The 18,854-nt window shown below is 42.4% G+C and overlaps 1 protein-coding gene across 5 annotated transcripts in view; it reads right to left on the bottom strand.

Annotated features, from left to right (window-relative positions):
• Positions 1-1,702: 1,702 nt before the first annotated feature.
• Positions 1,703-18,854, bottom strand: part of LYSMD3 (LysM domain containing 3) — a 34,193-nt gene continuing 17,041 nt past the window's right edge. For all 5 annotated transcript variants that reach the window (XM_030192788.1, XM_030192786.1, XM_030192790.1 and 2 more), the window contains one exon: positions 1,703-3,319. In XM_030192788.1, coding sequence (XP_030048648.1) covers positions 2,669-3,319 — 651 coding nt within the window. In that variant the 3' untranslated portion in view covers positions 1,703-2,668. The remainder of the gene's footprint in view (positions 3,320-18,854) is intronic.

Below are 18,854 nucleotides of genomic sequence, written 5' to 3'. Positions count from 1 at the left end.
TGTGGTAACAAGGCCTACACAAAATTACCTCAAAATTGGGGTGGGATATGTATTCGAGTTAGATATTTACTTCCTCCCCTATCCCTTCATCAGGAATTCCATAGCCTGGCACCAGGAGCCACCCCTCCTCCTACTACCTGAATTTGGAAGCAACAGGAGCTGGAAGAAGCACATAAGCTGATTAGCACCACAAAGCCTCTGCAAGGGACCTGGTCATCAGAGCCTTTACTAGCTCTTATACCCTTTAGAGCTACTGCATGGAGGAGCAATACTTAGATTGCAAGCAACAGTGGAAATCCTAGCTATGAACTCTTTAAAGACATTGGTGCCTTAGCAGAAGCTAAGCAGACTAGGAAAAATTCCAGGAGAAAAAGTCCATAGTCTGCTATTGAGACAGACATGGGAAGCAACTGCTTGCCCTGGGATTTGTAGTATGGAATGTTGCTACTCTTTGAGATTCCACTTGGAATGTTATTACTCTAGGATTCCAGAATCTTGCTATTCTTTGGGGTTCTACATGGAATGTTGCTACTCAGATTCTGCATGGAATCTTGTGACGCTTTAGGATTCCGGAATCTTGCTATTCTTTGGGGTTCTACATGGAATGTTGTCACTCTTTAGGATTCTATGTGGAATGTTGCCATGATTTGAGTTTCTGCCAGGTACTTGTGTCCTGGCTTGGCCACTGTTTAGAAAACAGGATACTGGGCTAGATGGACCATTGGTCTGACCCAGTATGGCTGTTCTTATGCAAGACCATAACTGAATTCTAAGAGACTTATTTATAATGCACTGTGCTTGTAAAGGAAACAGGCTTCATCATTCTTTAGGAGTAGCCTAGTGGTTAGTGCAGTGGACTTTGATCCTGGGGAACTGGGGGCAAGATGCACTAAAGACTCGTTAAAGCCCTTTCCTTACCGATTCCCTTAGCGAATCGGTAAGGAACGGGCATGCATCAAGGAAAAGGAATGCAAACGAGCTGCTCGTTGTAGCTCACTTGCATTCTCTATTCCATCGTTAAACAGTCGGATAGTCGGCCGGTCGAGCACGCACCGAGCAGCCAAGCGTTATGCTGGCTGCTCTGCGCATGCCAAGGACGTCCTAAATCCTATTGTGTAGAAAAATATGGGCGCATTCCCAGCTTTTATGCATATTGATAATGGAATCATGCCTAGTCCAAAAAAGAATTCAATGGGGAAACAAAGTACTCCACACAAAATTCAAGGAAATATATAGAAATACCGAAAGTGAATGGCGTGATACCTTGAAAATATGTTTCTACATTTGTAAAAGGAAGCTTACATTCTATCTGCTCAAGAAACTCCATTTTTAGAGAGAGCTTTTAGGCTTGTTTCAGTTTTCTTGTACTTCTCCAACCTACAAATACCACAATGCATTGCTACGCTGCACATCAGCAGTTGCTTAAAATGTCCCACCGGGAATGGTGAGCATATAACAGCCGACTGCTAGGATAGTTTTTATAAGCAAACAGGAGTTAAAAACTGTCCTAAATTCAACTGCTGTTGCCAAAGCATAGGCTATTTGGGGAACGTAAGACATTGCTAACCAAAAAAAAAAAAAAAAAAAAAAGGAGAAAGACTGGACGAATCCATAAAAATGTCAGCCAAAACTGCACAGTTGCTATGTTAGTCCATTTGGGTAAGAAATACAGGTCAAGAAAAGTTGTAGGTAATATATTTTTAATTAGCTTCTTGTATCATGGTAATGGCAAATTGAGCTCCCATGATGGCAGTCACAGAAGAAGGTTATTGTTACAGAGTGTTTGATGACCATTTAGTCTTTTAACCATTTATAGTTTCCTGCTACTTCTCTCTTCTGTTAACAGGAGCCTTTGGTCACCTACACAGGGACTTTTCCACTATCATTTCTCCTTCCATACTTATTCTCATTAAACATGATGAAATAAGAGACTGGTACATATAACAGGTCAGCTAACATTATCTGTTTTTGTAATTCTACAGCTGTTATATCTAGAAAATAATTCACAGGCTCCCAGCCTCCTTTCTACAAAGAGAGACTGTTGTATTATATTGGAAAACACAAAATCTCTCTGGAGAGAAAAAAGTGTAAAAAGTCATATATATAAAAAAAGGCATAGATCTTAGACACTTAAGAAACAAATGGAACCAGAAGACAACTGAGCCCCGATATACACTAATAGTGTAGTCAAGAGAACAAGAAGCCCAATAAAACAGATTTTATTCTTAGAATAAATACTGTAGTTGAGGTACATCCGCTGGAGAAAAGAGGGAGACGGAGCACAATATATAAATATGACCTCAGTAAAAGTCAGCTGATATGTATCATTTAAAATCCTGTTAAAAAAAACACAACACACCAAGTAGCTTTCATTTGCTTTAAATATACCACATGTAAGTTTAGAAGTTAATTTTGCCCAAAACGGCTCTAGAACTTTGACGTTTCAATTAAAACCTGGTCCGGATTTCACATAGTGATTATGCCTAGACGTTCTCTCATATAAATATATAACCCTTGGGTGGGTTAATGCATTAGTTGCAAACATTTAGCAAAGGATTCTACAAAGAGTCTTCCAACAGCTTCAACACTGCCCATAAAGCGCATGGAACAATTCCACAGTCTTAAAATGCATTTTTGTGCTCCAGTTGCTCAGTTCCTCAAATAAATGCTAGGTTATGTGTCTTTGTATCACATTTTCTTGGTGATGTACGTGGACATCCTCATGGTTCTCTTCGACTACTCTGTCTGAGCGATGTCCGTTTCCTATCTGTGCTTGCGGAGACGGTGTGGAGATCTGTGAAAATGCTGATCCCATTGTTGCGTGATGGCTGACATCTGCCTTAACTAAAATCTCATAGTAAAGAAGATAAAAAACAGGAGTGATTATGCCAACTATCAACATGATCACCACCGCTGTCCACCACCCTATACCCCAGTCCGCTCCGTAGTACAGATCTTTACGCTTGGCTTTTTGGCGGTCGGCTTCAAAACATGCCTGCGGAGGTGATAAGGCTGAAACAACTTCATCAAGATTCTCCCTCTTGCCGTTTGTACATTTCACAATTTGTTCAATATCCTTGTCCACCTCTTGTAAGTAACTGCCAACACTTTCATTAGAGGTCACTGTCTCCAGGGCTTGTGGGCTTCCATGAAAGTCAGAGGAGCGTTGAGTCAAGGTAGCTTGTGAAGGAGGCTTTCCTTTAGGGGAGAGCTGTGTTTCTGTCCATACACTGAACTTCTTGACAGGAATTTTGATTGATCGCAGGGCAAAGAAGTCCCGGTCATTGATAAGGTTGTTCACTCTCTTGATGTCTGCAACCTGTAAGTCATATAGTCAATTAGCTCAAATGGGTATAAGCCTATATACACACACAGTCTACCCACATACTAATCTGCATCACAACTAACCCTGAAAATGTTCACTTGCAAGTATGGTAAACGTGAGAAGCCTTTATGAATAGTCAGGAAGAGATGGAACCACAACCACCACCACAGCAGAAAAGAATAAAACCACCATTGTGCCTGGTCCAGACAAAATACCAGGTCATGTAGAAAAAACTGAAAAGATTGAAGGGCAGAAAAGAGGAATGACAGGGATTCTGCAAGCAAACTTTATTAGCTAGTCTCCATAGCCTTTTCCCCATAGTTTTAAAACTTGAAGTTTCTGCCACAGCTTAAACATTTCGGTTTAAAAGAGTAATTGTAGGATATTGATAAACAGTTAGAATTTTAAAATTAAAAAACAAAACAAGCAAAATTTACTAGCAAGTCTTTATACCCTTTTCCCCATAGTTTTAAAACTTGAAGTTTCTGTCACAGCATTAACAAGATAGTCGAACAGAAGAGACCAGTTCGGTCTTAGAAAAGAAATAAAAATATAAGAGAGGGAAGCAAGTGTTAACTAGTTTCTACAGTGTATAATCCCTTTTCCTTATAATTTTAAACTGAAACTCTCTAAAGGTAGAAACTTAACAGCCAAGAGTGTAAGAAAAAAAAAAAAAAAAAGATATTAGCAAGGCTTGAACTGTCCTAAAAGAAAGTTATTTTCTGTGCTTGCCTGCTGGAGAGGTAGCACTGCAGTTGACCTGAATTAGGTGTTAAGGTGTCACCATAGTCTGGTCTGACTACACTCCAGTCTGGGTTAACTTTTATGTGAGCTTTGTTGATTAAAAAAAAAAAAAAAAAAAAAACCTCAATTTTTGAGATAGAATGAGAGCCTAATAGGAGGTAGTGGCTGACCTTCATATGCAGATGCTAGACTATTTTTTATTATAATTCACCAAAAGATACATCGTTGGGTGCTTACTGGGATGATTTAAAGCTTTTGCGAGGGGTCACCTTATCAAATGGTCTGCTAGATAAGAGCAGGAGGCAGTTGAGACAAGAAATAGCTCAATGTGAACAACTACATTCACATCCTTCATCTAAAGAAGGTGTCGCTTTGTCTCGGAGGGTGCAACTGCAAAATATTTGGGCTGACAAGCCTAGATACAAGATACAGCTGACTAAGAATTTTATTTTGAAGGAAACGGACCATCAACTGAAAGCCAGAAATTAAAGGCTCAGGTAATCTCATTGCACCTGATTAAGTTACGTCGAAGCTTCCTTCAGTTCTATCAGCACCTTTACAACTCCCAAGGTACAACCTATACTACAAGCTATGACCGATTACCTGGATACAGCTAACCTCTGATAACCCTCCACCATAATACCAGTACAGTTAGCAATACTGTGCAAGGTCCCTGAACTATTCATGACCTTGTACGTACACAATCTGATAGCCTAAGTCAGTCAGTACATATAACTCATTGCAGCAGGCCTTACCCAGCTCCCATGGGGATTCATAGTGATACACATGATACCACCATCTGCTATACAGAATGTGTACCAGGGCATGATAGATATATCTACATAAGTATTGCCATACTGGGACAGACCAATGGTCCATCTAGCCCAGCATCCTGTTTCCAACAATGGCCAATCCAAGTCACAAGTACCTGGCAGAAACCCAAATCATGGCAACATTCCATGTAGAACCCCAAAGAATAGTAAGATTCTGGAATCCTAAAGAGCGACAAGATTCCAAGCAGAATCTCAAAGAGTAGCAACATTCCATGTAGAACCCCAAAGAGTAGCAAGATTCTGGAATCCTAGAGAGAGACAAGATTCCATGCAGAACCCCAAAGAGTAGCAACATTCCATGTAGAATCCCAAAGAGTAGCAAGATTCCATTCAGAATCCCAAGTACATAAGTGTTGCCACACTGGGACAGACCAAAGGTCCATCAAGCTCAGAATCCTGTTTCCAACAATGGCCAATCCAGGTCACAAATACCTGGTAAGATCCCAGAAAAGCTCAATACATTTTATGCTGCTTATCCCAGAAATAGTGGATTTTCTCCAAGTCCATTTAATAATGGTCTATGGACTTTTCCGCAGCCTGATTAGTTTCCTGCTGATGTAGCAAAAGCACATCCTTTCTATGCTGGGAACAGAATTGCAGTGGGAAGCACAGAAGCATGTGTTTACACTACTGTAAGATAATCTAACCTATGTATATAAGTATGAACTGCACAAGACAACTTTGGGAAAGTACCTGACAGTCCCTGAGCAGTGCTTTGCACTCAGTATCTGAGAAAGGACTTTCCTCTCAGTTAACAATATTATTTCATTGTCTTTGCCAGATTTATTTATTTATTCAGATTTTGCTCACATCTTTTTCATATTTCTCTGTCCCAGGAGGGCTCACAATCTAAATTTGTACCTGAGGCAATGGAGGGTTAAGTGACTTGCCCAAGATCAAAACAGCAGCAGTGGGATTTGAACCGGCCACCTCTGGATTGCAAGACCACTGCTCTAACCACTAGGCCACTCCTCCACCCCAAAGAATCTTGTTACTCTTTGGGGTTCTACATGGAATGTTGCTACTCTGAGATTCTGCATGGAATCTTGTCACTCTTTAGGATTCCAGAATCTTGCTATTCTTTGGAGTTCTACATGGAATGTTTATTTATTTAGATTTTTGCTCACACATTTTCAGTAGTAGCTCAAGGTGAGCTACATTCAAGTACACTGGGTCTTTCCCTGTCCCAGGAGGGCTCACAATCTAAGTTTGTACCTGAGGCAATGGAGGGTTAAGTGACTTGCCCAAGATCAAAACAGCAGCAGTGGGATTTGAACCGGCCACCTCTGGATTGCAAGACCACTGCTCTAACCACTAGGCCACTCCTCCACTCAGCAACATTCCATCTAGAATCTCAAATAGTAGCAACATTCCATCTATTCATTTATTAGGATTTTGCTCACACCTTTTTCAGTAGTAGCTCAAGGTGAGTTACATTCAGATACCCTAGATATTTCTCTGTCCCAGGAGGGCTCACAATCTAAGTTTGTACCTTACATTCAATGATATTCTTTCTGCCATACAATAAAATTGCCTATGTTGTATGCCTGATATTGTTGGTTATGTTTATCCCCGAACACCTCCCTTCTAAAGGTAGCCAGGTAAGGGCTCCCTACACCTCCCAAAGTTGAGAGATGAGTATGTTGTCATGCTTGAAAGTAAGATAAAGATGTGATATGTACATTAAAACCAGGTAAATCCCTGGGTTTAGATGGTCTTTCATTAATGTTTTAGGGCAATTGGCTCCAATCTTCGGCAGACATTTTAATTCTGTGTTGAAGGGAAAAGATATGTCCCTTCCATGCTGGAAGTAAGGATAACAGTCCTACCTAAGCTGGATAAAGATCCCACAGCTTGTGGCTCCTACAGGCCAGTTTCTTTACTGAATCAAGACGCGATGCTATTAGCAAAGCTCCTGGCTACTAGACTCAATGATCGATCAGCTCTTTTGTGGGGGAGGATCAATCGGGGGTTCATAACTGGAAGATCTACTGTGGATAATGTCCGCCATATTTACCTTGATATGGCATGGAATCCTAATGGCTCGTAAAAAGAGATGCTGACCGGGTGGAGTGGGGGGTTTACGCAGCAGGCATCTACTTTGTGGTTTCAAACCAAATTTTAAAAAAATGGCCTTATAATATTCCACTTTTACTAAGGGGGGATATTCTGATAGCTTTATGACTATTTAGAGGTATGAGAGGACTGTCCTCCATCTCCCCTTTTGCCATTAGCAACTTAACATACGACTAGGCACAGGGCATCCAGGTTAATGGGGAAGAATTTAAAATATTTGCCGATGGCATTCTACATACTGTGGGAAACCCTTGTGACTCGCTCCCCTATATTTTGGATGAACTCTGCATAATCCCCTCCGAAGGGACACCACCTTGCAGAGGTGGAGGGGCTTCCGTGTTTCAATGACTCAGAGGGCTATGCTGTAGGGTTACCCATATCAGACAGGCCTCTGAGGAGAAACCAGACAAAGAGTGTCCCAACCTGGAGGATCCAAGATGGCGTTGAGGGAGGACGTACGCTAGTTGAGTTCCTGTTTTACACCAGAATGCCTGAAGAAGAAGGCGCGCTCCCCAGAGAATGGGGAAGAGAAAAGGCAAAGCCGTGGTGTTGTCCTCCTCGAACACGGCTGGGGTTCCCACCACTTCTCAGTCTATTTTGGAGAGATTCGGGGTCATAACGTCGGGGATATCGGTTCCTGCTTCGAGGAACAGCAAGGCTTTATTGCCGAATCTCAGTGGAGAGGGAGTGACTTTGAGTCCCCCTGTTGGCACGACCCCTCCAAGACCCGGAAACAGTATTGCTTCACTATGGAGGCCAATAATGGAAATGCCCGAAGTGGGTTAGGAGTTTCACGTGACCTGAGGAGGTCCTGGCGCAGCATCGACTCCAGATAATAAACCAACTGGGGGATTGGAGAGTGAGCTCTTCCCCCCCGGAGATATCTAGAGCAGTTTCTGTGGAGAAATTGGACTTGGTGAAGCCAATAATGTCATAATGGACGTACTATAGAAACTGCAGCAGAATGTGAATAACTCTCTTCTTCAGATGCTAAACATTTTTCAGAATGTGAGTTAAAGAATTTATATTAATACCTATCTAACAAAGTGGAAGTCCAAGATATAAAAATAGAAACTTTGATTACGGAAATGGCTTCTCTATGAAAATCAGACAATTTGGTAATGAAGAATAGTTATCTTTCTTGTAAAAATTGGAATTTCTGGAGAACCAATTAAGAGAAAAAAAACTTGAGAATGATAAATTTACCTATAATATTCTATATATCAGCTACTGAATTCTTGAAGAAATATTTCTCTGATACTCTGATAGCCACCTTTTGGTGACTAAAATTATATTTCCTTTAAAATCTTCTTTCAGAGAAAAGAGATGTAAGTTTAACTGACATTTTGGAAAATTCAGAAGTTATAGATAGAGTTGTATTATTAGTGACTTTCGTCTTTGATTTAGATAGGAACAATGTTTTGAAATTGTATTTCCGATACATGGTTGATAGTTTTTTGGGTTCAAAGATGCATATATTTCCTGACACATCAAGGGAATCGCAGACTGGGAGGTGTGAAGTCTTGGCTTTTAAGCCAGGAATCATTGCTCTAGGTGGGACCTTCCTAGCACGATTCCCTTGTAAGTGTTTTATTTCCTTATTACTTATTTGTTTGAACCTAAGAAATTATAAGAGTTTGTGGAAACAGATGAAGAATCCTCTGCAACAACTTCCTTCAGTTACCACTGTACCGGCTGCAATAACCGATTAACCTTCCTCCCTCAGAAAATGTGAAGTGTAAGATTAACCATTTTGAGTTTTTCTTATTTTCTTTAAGATTGTTTTCCTGATCTTGGATCTTCCAATTGTGGACAATTATGTAAATATATATTGTTGAGAGAAAATGTTTTCCTTTTTATATTAATTTCTGTATTTCCTTACATTTATGTGATAAATGTGAATGTAATTATGTAAAATGATTTAAAAAAAAACCCCAAAACTCTGCATAATATAGTAATTTATCAGGCTTTTAAAATTAAAGTCTCAAAATCTGAATTGCTTAATGTCAGCTTATCACGTGATGAGGTCTTGGTCTTCCTTTTAGCTGTGCAAAGGACTATATCTAGGAGTTAAGCTTTCAGCAACTTGGCAAAGTTTTATATAAACTCGATTTTGGTAAGCTAATCCTCGATATCTTTATTATCCTAGAGCATTTGTATAGACTTCATCACATGTCGTTAGGCTACATAGAAGTCTGTAAAATGATGGTTCTACCTCATTTTCTTTATTTATGCCAAACTCTTCCTATAGCAATACCACAACCTAACCTTGCCCGGTAAAAAAAACAAAACAAAACAAAACCCAACACACCCCCCTTTTCATACATGACTATATGAGTGGAGGAGTGGGCTAGTGGTTAGAGTGGTGGACTTGGGTCCTGAGGAACTGAGTTCGATTCCCACTTCAGGCACAGGCAGCTCCTTGTGACTCGGGGCAAGTCACTTAACCCTCCATTGCCCAATGTATGCCGCATTGAACCTGCCATGAGTGGGAAAGCGCAGGGTACAAATGTAATAAAAATAAAATAAATATACTAAGAAAAAAAAAAAAAAAAAAGACCTCTCAGGGTATCTAGGTACATCTTGCAATGTTAAAAGTGTTCTCAGGGGGTGGGGGTGGGGGGCAAGGGAGTTCCAGCCTTTACAAAGTATTATTGGCTGCCTAACTTAAGGCATTATTTGATTGGTATGAACCTACGCCCAAAGTGTGGGTGCGAATTCAGAGCTTTGATTTTTGCAAACCATTGGGCTAATCTTATTTGGAAACCACCTACGTCATCTTGCTAGAATTTTAGTCATGACTATGACACTGCTTTTGGAGGCAAAATACTTATCTTCAGTGTCTCCCTTGTGTATATTTGTTGTACACAGTTGAGAAAGTTTTTAGACTCATGGACAGGCAAAGATATAAGGTGGTGGGCAACATATATATATTTTTTATTTTTGTTACATTTGTACCCCGCGCTTTCCCACTCATGGCAGGCTCAATGCGGCTTACATGGGGCAATGGAGGGTTAAGGGTTATGAAGGGATTCATTGTTCTTTTCAACATTTATATGATCTGCCAAATTCAGATATCTGCAGGGTCTCTACTTATTACAAATGTCTTCCATTCGTGATTTTTTAAAGATAAATTTACACCTTTGGAAGAGGTTTTGCTATAGAGAGCAAAATCACAAAACATCCTTCTCCTCCAATTCGGCATGTCTAGTGCATTCGACATGGTAAATCACAACATATTAATAAGATTACTAGATAAATTCGGGATTGGTGGAAACATACTTAGCTGGATCAAGGGCTTCCTAACCCCAAGAACATACCAAGTAAAATCAAACTCAAGCATATCACCACCGTGGAAAGCAGACTGTGGAGTACCGCAAGGATCACCGCTATCTACTACTACTACTACTACTAACTAGCATTTCTAAAGCGCTACTAGGGTTACGCAGCACTGTACAATTTAAACATAGAAGGACGGTCCATGCTCAAAGAGCTTACAATCTAAAGACAAGAGAACAATCTAGAGGACGAGTGAACAGTTAATCTGATAGAATGCCCCAATCTATCCACCCTATCTACCTCGAGCGGTTAGGCGCCGAAGGCAACATAGAAGAGGTAAGTTTTAAGCAGAGATTTGAAGATGGGTAGGGAGGGGGCATGGCGTATGGGTAAAGGAAGATTGTTCCAGGCATAGGGTGAGGCAAGGCAGAATGAGCGGAGCCTGGAGTTGGCAGTGGTGGAGAAGGGTACTGAGAGAAGGGCTTTGTCCTGTGAGCGGAGGTTACGGGCGGGAACATAGGGGGAGATGAGGGTGGAGAGGTAGTGAGGAGCCGCAGACTGAGTGCACTTGTAGGTAAGGAGGAGGAGCTTGAATTGTATGCGATATCTGATCAGAAGCCAATGAAGTGATTTGAGGAGAGGGGTGATATGAGTATATCGGTTTTGGCGGAATATAAGACGTGCGGCAGCGTGCTGAACTGATTGAAGGGGGGATAGATGGCTGAGTGGGAGGCCGGTGAGGAGTAAGTTGCAGTAATCAAGGCGAGAGGTAATGAGAGCGTGGACGAGAGTTCTGGTGGTGTGCTCAGAGAGGAAAGGGCGAATTTTGCTGATGTTGAAGAGGAAGAAGCGACAGGTCTTGGCAGTCTGTTGGATATGCGCAGAGAAGGAGAGGGAGGAGTCGAAGATGACTCCGAGGTTGCGGGCAGATGGGACGGGGAGGATGAGGGTGTTATCAACAGAGATAGAGACTGGAGGAAGAGGAGAAGTGGGTTTGGGAGGAAAGACGAGGAGCTCGGTCTTGGACATGTTCAGCTTCAGGTGGCGGTTGGACATCCATGCTGCGATGTCGGATAAACAGGCCGATACCTTGGCCTGGGTCTCTGCGGTGATGTCAGGTGTGGAGAGGTATAGCTGGGTGTCATCAGCATAAAGATGATACTGAAAACCATACTATCACCGATACTTTTCAACCTAATGATGACCCCACTAGCCTAGATGGCCTAGTGGTTAGGGTGGCGGACTTTGGTCCTGGGGAACTGAGTTCAATTTCCACTTCAGGCAGCTCCTTGTGACTCTGGGCAAGTCACTTAACCCTCCATTGCCCCATGTAAGCCGCATTGAGCCTGCCATGAGTGGGAAAGCGCAGGGTACAAATGTAACAAAAATAAAATAGATACTATTGGACATTCTACATGGAATGTTGCTACTATTGAGATTCTGTTGCTGCTATTGGAGATTCTACATGGAATGTTGCTGCTATTGGAGATTCTACATGGAATGTTGCTATTATTGGAGACTCTACATGGAATGTTGCTATTCCACTAGCAACATTCCATGTAGAAGGCTGCGCAGGCTTCTGTTTCTGTGAGTCTGACGTCCTGCACATACGTGCAGGACGTCAGACTCACAGAAGCAGAAGCCTGCGCGGCCACATTGGTGATCTGCAAGGGCCGACTTCAAATAGTAGCAACAGTGGAGGAGTGACCTAGTGGTTAGGGTGGTGGACTTTGGTCCTGAGGAACTGAGTTTGATTCCCACTTCAGGCACAGGCAGCTCCTTGTGACTCTGGGCAAGTCATTTAACCCTCCATTGCCCCATGTAAGCCGCATTGAGCCTGCCATGAGTGGGAAAGCGCAGGGTACAAATGTAACAAAAATAAAATAGATACTATTGGAGATTCTACATGGAATGTTGCTACTATTGAGATTCTGTTGCTATTATTGGAGATTCTACATGGAATGTTGCTGCTATTGGAGATTCTACATGGAATGTTGCTATTATTGGAGACTCTACATGGAATGTTGCTATTCCACTAGCAACATTCCATGTAGAAGGCTGCGCAGGCTTCTGTTTCTGTGAGTCTGACGTCCTGCACGTACGTGCAGGACGTCAGACTCACAGAAGCAGAAGCCTGCGCGGCCACATTGGTGATCTGCAAGGGCCGACTTCAAATAGTAGCAACAGTGGAGGAGTGACCTAGTGGTTAGGGTGGTGGACTTTGGTCCTGGGGAACTGAAGAACTGAGTTCGATTCCCACTTCAGGCACAGGTAGCTCCTTGTGACTCTGGGCAAGTCACAACCCTCCACTGCCCCATGTAAGCCGCATTGAGCCTGCCATGAGTGGGAAAGCGCGGGGTACAAATGTGACAAAAAAAAAGAAAAGTCCTTATCCAACCAAGGCCTTAACCCTTCCATATATGCAGACGATGTCATAATACACAATCCGTACAATACCAATCTGACAGAAATCACCAACGAAATCAAGCACAGCTTGAACATCATGGACTCATGGGCAAATGCATTTCAACTAAAACTCAACAAAGAAAAAAACTCACTGTCTCATCCTCTCATCTCAACACAGCGTGGATAAGCCCACAAACATCAACACCCCAGACTACACCCTTCCTGTATCAGACAGCCTGAAAATCCTCGGAGTTACAATAGACCGCAACTTAACACTAGAAAGCCAAGCGGCATCCACAACAAAGAAAATGTTCCACTCAATGGGGAAACTCAATTCTTCCAGAGGGAAACATTCCGCAACCTGATACAATCAATGGTGCTAAGCCACCTAGACTAATGGAATTTATGCAGGATGCAAAGAACATTAAAGAAACTCCAGACCACTCAAAACACGGCAGCTAGGCTTATGTTCAGAAAAATGCAATTTGAAAGCGCAAAACCCCTCCGCGAAAAACTACACTGGCTCCCAATCAAAGAACGCATTGCCTTCAAAATCTGCACCCTGGTCCACAAAATTATCTACGGTGAAGCCCCTGGATACATGACAGACTTGATCGACTTACCAGCTAGAAACACATCAGAATCAACAGGATCATACCTAACTCTGCACTACCCAAACTGCAAAGGACTTAAATACAAATCAACTTACGCATCCAGGTTTTCCTACATAAGCACACAATTGTGGAACGCACTACCACAAGCCTTGAAAACGACGTACGACCACCTATACTTCCAGAAATCACTACAAAACTAACCTGTTCAAAAAGGCATACCCCACCGATCCAACATAAATGCAACACAACACACAAAACTAAAGTACGTAATGGACAAAACTGAACTCTTTTGATGTACGTTTCCCCAATGTGGCGGCCATGCCACATGAACTTTATCTTACCATAACATCACTTTGTATTTGTTATCACCGGAGTCTGCAAAACACCTCTCCGGTACTATGTAAGCCACATTGAGCCTACAAATAAGTGAGAAAATGTGGGATACAAATGTAACAAATAAAATATTAGATTATACAATTGTGTCTCTCCTGATCTATATAAATAAATCCCACCTCGAACATTCTGAAGCTCACTGTAAGGCAGTGAAGCACTGAACTGCTGTAGTCTTCTTAGGCTAGGTCAGTAGTGGTGAACCTATGGCACGCGTGCCAGAGAGGGCACGCAGAGCTCCCTCCCTTGGCACGCGCGCCTGTCGCTGGTCCGCCCACACTCCCTCTCTCCGAATAGTTCGCCACCTCCTGCCCTCTCCAACACAACGAATATCAGGCCGCCCGCCCGTCCTCCCTCCCTCCCAGCACCAGGAACCTCCCTCCTCCTGTGAAATTTTAAAAGCCTACTGTTCCTCAAGGTTAAAGCAGCGTGCAGCGCCGGCAGCGAAGAAGCGCGTGTTCTTCGCTTGGCGCACCTTCGGCCTTCCCTTCGGTTTCTCAAGCTCTGGTCCCGCCTATGAGGGGGCTTCTTCACTGCCGGCGCTGCACGCTGCTTTAACCCCGAGGAACGGTAGGCTTTTAAAATTTCACAGGAGGAGGGAGGTTCCTGGTGCTGGGAGGGAGGGCAGGGGGAGAGGAGGGTGGCTGGACTTGGGTGGCTGGAGGGGAGAGGAGGGTTGCTGGACATGGATGGAGGGCAAGAAATGAAGAAGAAAGGAGGAAAGTAAAGAAATAAATGGAAAGGAAGACCCGGAAACGGAGTTAAGAGAACAGATAGCAGCAGAATCAGAGACTGGACCAATATGGATAGAAAAACAAAATCACTAGATAACAAAGGTAGGAAAAAATCATTTTATTTTCATTTTAGTGTTTGGAATATGTCCAATTTGAGAATTTACATCTGCTGTCTTATTTTGCACTGGGTATACTGGAGCTGTAACAGCTTACAGAAATGATTTATAATGAAAAAAAATCATGTTTTTTTTTCCCTTCTATACTAGTATAATATTTTCGGTGATGTCTGTTTATATGCGCCATGGCTGGTGTAGGGGGTGTGGCTATCATAGGGGTGGAGTCATATGTGGTAACCCCGCCCATAATGAGTACCGGCACTTTGTGATAAATAATTCGATTTTGGGTTGCTGTTTGGGCACTCGGTCTCTGAAAGCCTAGCCCAGTGATGGCGAACCTATCAGGACCAGTCACCTTAACTCAAAGACCTGCCCTCAGCCACACCCCATCTGGACATAAAACGCTACCTCAACATTCTGAAGACAACCTGCAGAAGTCATCCCTAAACAGTTTGTTAGTTCATGGTGGTGAAGCCTTCCAAATCACTGTCTCTATGCCCTGCCCTCGCGTCAAACGTCATGACGTCGAGGGCGGAACACAGAGAGTGAAGGGACTGCAACCCCCTCCAACAAACAACGAACCAGGCAGGAGGAGGAGTAGGGAAACACGCGCAGCGTTTCCCTACTCCTCCCCCTGACTAGGAATCCCTACACACCCTCCATTGCCCCAGGTACAAATAAGTACCAGCCTGCTATGAGTGGGACACCGCGGGGTACAAGTGTAACACATTTAAAAACTCTAATTTGGTAGAAAATGGGGTTAAAATTTTGCATCATTACTACAATTACCCATCATGCCTGGCTCACTTCTCCAAATTGCTGAAAAGGCCATGGTGGGCTTGGAACCTATTTTCATATATAGTAGGGTTGTCCTATTCTTCAGCCTTTGTGGACATTCCGTAGAAAGACGTTCCAGAACTTTGAATTTTTCTCTTCCTTTTGAACCAGAGACTTATTTTGCTTCAATGGCAGCCTCTAAGAGTGAGTTAAGCAGCTACAAATTGTCTTTCTCTACTTGGCAGGTGTCGGGAAACTGGTGGCATGTCATTGGACTTAGACCTAAATTATGGATACTTATTACATGAGTAAATTGACAGCAATGAAATGAGGATAATTAGCATCTTTTGAAAATGTTTGGGAGCCTTTTGTGCAACTACTGCTGCTTCTTAGGTTTACTGGATGGAGGGTTAGGGGAGGGATCTGGTGCTTCAGAGATAACTTAGGGTTGTCTATCAAAATTGTTTTTTCTTTTAAACTAGTCTGTATATTAGTGAGAGTATAACTTACCTATGACTGTAGGGTTATTCTTGTTTGTATTAATGACAAATGTAATAAAACTAATGTTAAAAAAATGAAATGTTTTAAATTATACAATTAGGGAACTACAGCCAATGCCAGACAGACTTTTACAGTTTGTGTTCTGTTAATGGCAAAAGACAGATGAAGATCAAGTCTGCACGCGGTGCATATATATCAGTTCATTGCATCTCAAGGGGGAGGGGAAAACATCTCAGTATTGATAAATAGCAAGTTAAATACTGTTAGCAATACTATCGCCTACAGCAGCTATAAAATCTCTGACCACAGTGGTCCATGCTATGATAACATCACGACTACACTACTGTAATGCCCTGTACGCTGGCCAAAGCAAAAAGAGTTTATATCAGCTCCAACTGACCACATCACACCCTTCCTGCAAAAGCTACACTGGATGGCTTCCTAAAGGAAAATTTTGTCCACTATTTCTAGAATAAGCAGCATAGAATGTATTGTTCTGTTTTGGGATCTTTCCAGGTATTTGTGACCTGGATTGGCCACTGTTGGAAACAGGATACTGGGCTTGATGGACCTTCGGTCTGTCCCAGTATGGTATAAGTACATAAGAACATAAGCGCTGCCATACTGGGACAGACCGAAGGTCCATCAAGCCCAGTATCCTGTTTCCAACAGTGGCCAATCCAGGTCACAAATACCTGGAAAGATCCCAAAGCAGAACAATACATTCTGTGCTGCTTATCCTAGAAATAAGCAGTGGATCAAGTCCATCTTAATAATGTGGCAGGGGAGGGGCAATGCTTATATTCTTATGTGTCACTATGGAATGTATGGTGACATTTTTTGCTCTATGTGGCAGCAGCCAAAAAAGGAAACAATGCTAGGAATTAAGAAAGGGAGAGAAAATAAGCCCCTAAAAAATGATAAAGCCTCTCTATTGCTCCATGGTGCAACCTCACCTTGAATATTCTGTGCATTTCTGGTTGCTATATTTTAAGAGATCTAGTGGAAGGACGACCAAAATGAGAGTTCTTCTCAGTCATATGGGAGGAAAGGTTTAAGTGAGTCCTTCGGTTTAGAAGAGACAGCTGTGGAGTGATATAAGAGATCTATAAAATCGCGAATGGAGTAGAAAAGGTAAATGTGACAATATTTTTCACTCTTTCAAAAAGTCCGAAGACTAGGGGACACTCCATGAAGTTACGCGGTAATACTTCTTAAAGGAGAAAATATTTTCCCAGTCATCAAATAGTTAAGCTCTGGAACTCATTGCTGGAGGATGTGGCTACAGCAGTTACTGTGTCTGGGTTTAAAAAAAAGGTTTTGACAAGTTCCAGGAAGAAAAGTCCATAAACTGCTATTAAGCTAGATATGGGGAAAACCACTATTTCTTCCTGGGAATCTCACTATTTCAGCTTCTGCCACTGTTGGTCATCTGGACCAATATCCCTGCTTCTATTGGTCTGACTCAGTTTGGCAATTCTTATGTAATACTACTACTTATTTCTATAGCGCTACTAGATGTACCCAGCGCTGTACACTTGAACACAATCCCCTGGAAAACCAGAATGGGGTTGAATCTGGGCGAGCTTCCCCTCAGGGGATTACTGCATTATATCTGGCTTCACAGCTGTCATTGTACTCCCTGGTCTGAGTGCCTGACCCAAAGAGCTTAGCTGGCATCCAGTACTGTCTGAAGGGGACTAGGGTGATTTGAGTACTGGAAACTCAAAAATGAAATGTGCAGTCTGTAACCTGTCATTAAAAATCACCCACAGCACCCGAAGATGTGAAGGTGGCCAATCTAACCCCAGTTAAAAAAAAAAAAAAGTTTCAGGGTGACTACAGAATGACATGATTACTGTTACCGCGATAAGGAAACACCTTAAGTAGAATCACTGTGGATGCGGGAACAAAATGCTTTATCACCTTGTGTGAACAGTACTACTACTATTTAGCATTTCTATAGCGCTACAAAGCGTACGCAGCGCTGCACAAACATAGAAGAAAGACAGTCCCTGCTCAAAGAGCTATGTAATAAAAGTAAGCCAAGTATAGGACAATCAAGCCATTGTGACATCACTGATGAGGTTGGCTCTTATTGGTGGCCTGAGGCATTATGACATCACAATATCACCTCTGATTACAAGAGACTACTACTACTACTACTATTTAGCATTTCTATAGCGCTACAAGGCGTACGCAGCGCTGCACAAACATAGAAGAAAGACAGTCCCTGCTCAAAGAGCTATGTAATAAAAGTGAGCCAAGTATAGGACAATCAAGCCATTGTGACATCACTGATGAGGTTGGCTCTTATTGGTGCCCTGAGGCATTATGACATCACAATATCACCTCTGATTACAAGAGACTACTACTACTACTACTATTTAGCATTTCTATAGCGCTACAAGGCGTACGCAGCGCTGCACAAACATAGAAGAAAGACAGTCCCTGCTCAAAGAGCTATGTAATAAAAGTGAGCCAAGTATAGGACAATCAAGCCATTGTGACATCACTGATGAGGTTGGCTCTTATTGGTGGCCTGAGGCATTATGACATCACAATATCACCTCTGATTACAAGAGACTACTACTACTACTACTACTACTACTATTTAGCATTTCTATAGCGCTACAAGGCATACGCAGCGCTGCACAAACATAGAAGAAAGACAGTCCCTGCTCAAAGAGCTTACAATCTAATAGACAAAAAATAAATAAAGTAAGCAAATCAAATCAATTAATGTGAACGGGAAGGAAGAGAGGAGGGTAGGTGGAGGCGAGTGGTTACAAGTGGTTACGAGTCAAAAGCAATGTTAAAGAGGTGGGCTTTCAGTCTAGATTTAAAGGTGGCCAAGGATGGGGCAAGACGTAGGGGCTCAGGAAGTCTATTCCAGGCACAGGAGCGAAGTCTGGAGTTGGCAGTAGCAGAGAAGGGAACCGATAAGAAGGATTTATCCATGGAGCGGAGTGCATGGGAAGGGGAGTAGGGAAGGACGAGTGTGGAGAGATACTCTGCAATTCTAGTTTTTCAAAGACTCCTGCTTAGGTTAGATGAGG

This window comes from Microcaecilia unicolor, chromosome 2, assembly GCF_901765095.1.
Source record: "Microcaecilia unicolor chromosome 2, aMicUni1.1, whole genome shotgun sequence".
Lineage (NCBI taxonomy): Eukaryota > Metazoa > Chordata > Amphibia > Gymnophiona > Siphonopidae > Microcaecilia > Microcaecilia unicolor.
The sequence above is the reverse complement of the archived record's forward strand: the minus strand, read 5'-3'. Positions and strand labels throughout refer to the sequence as shown.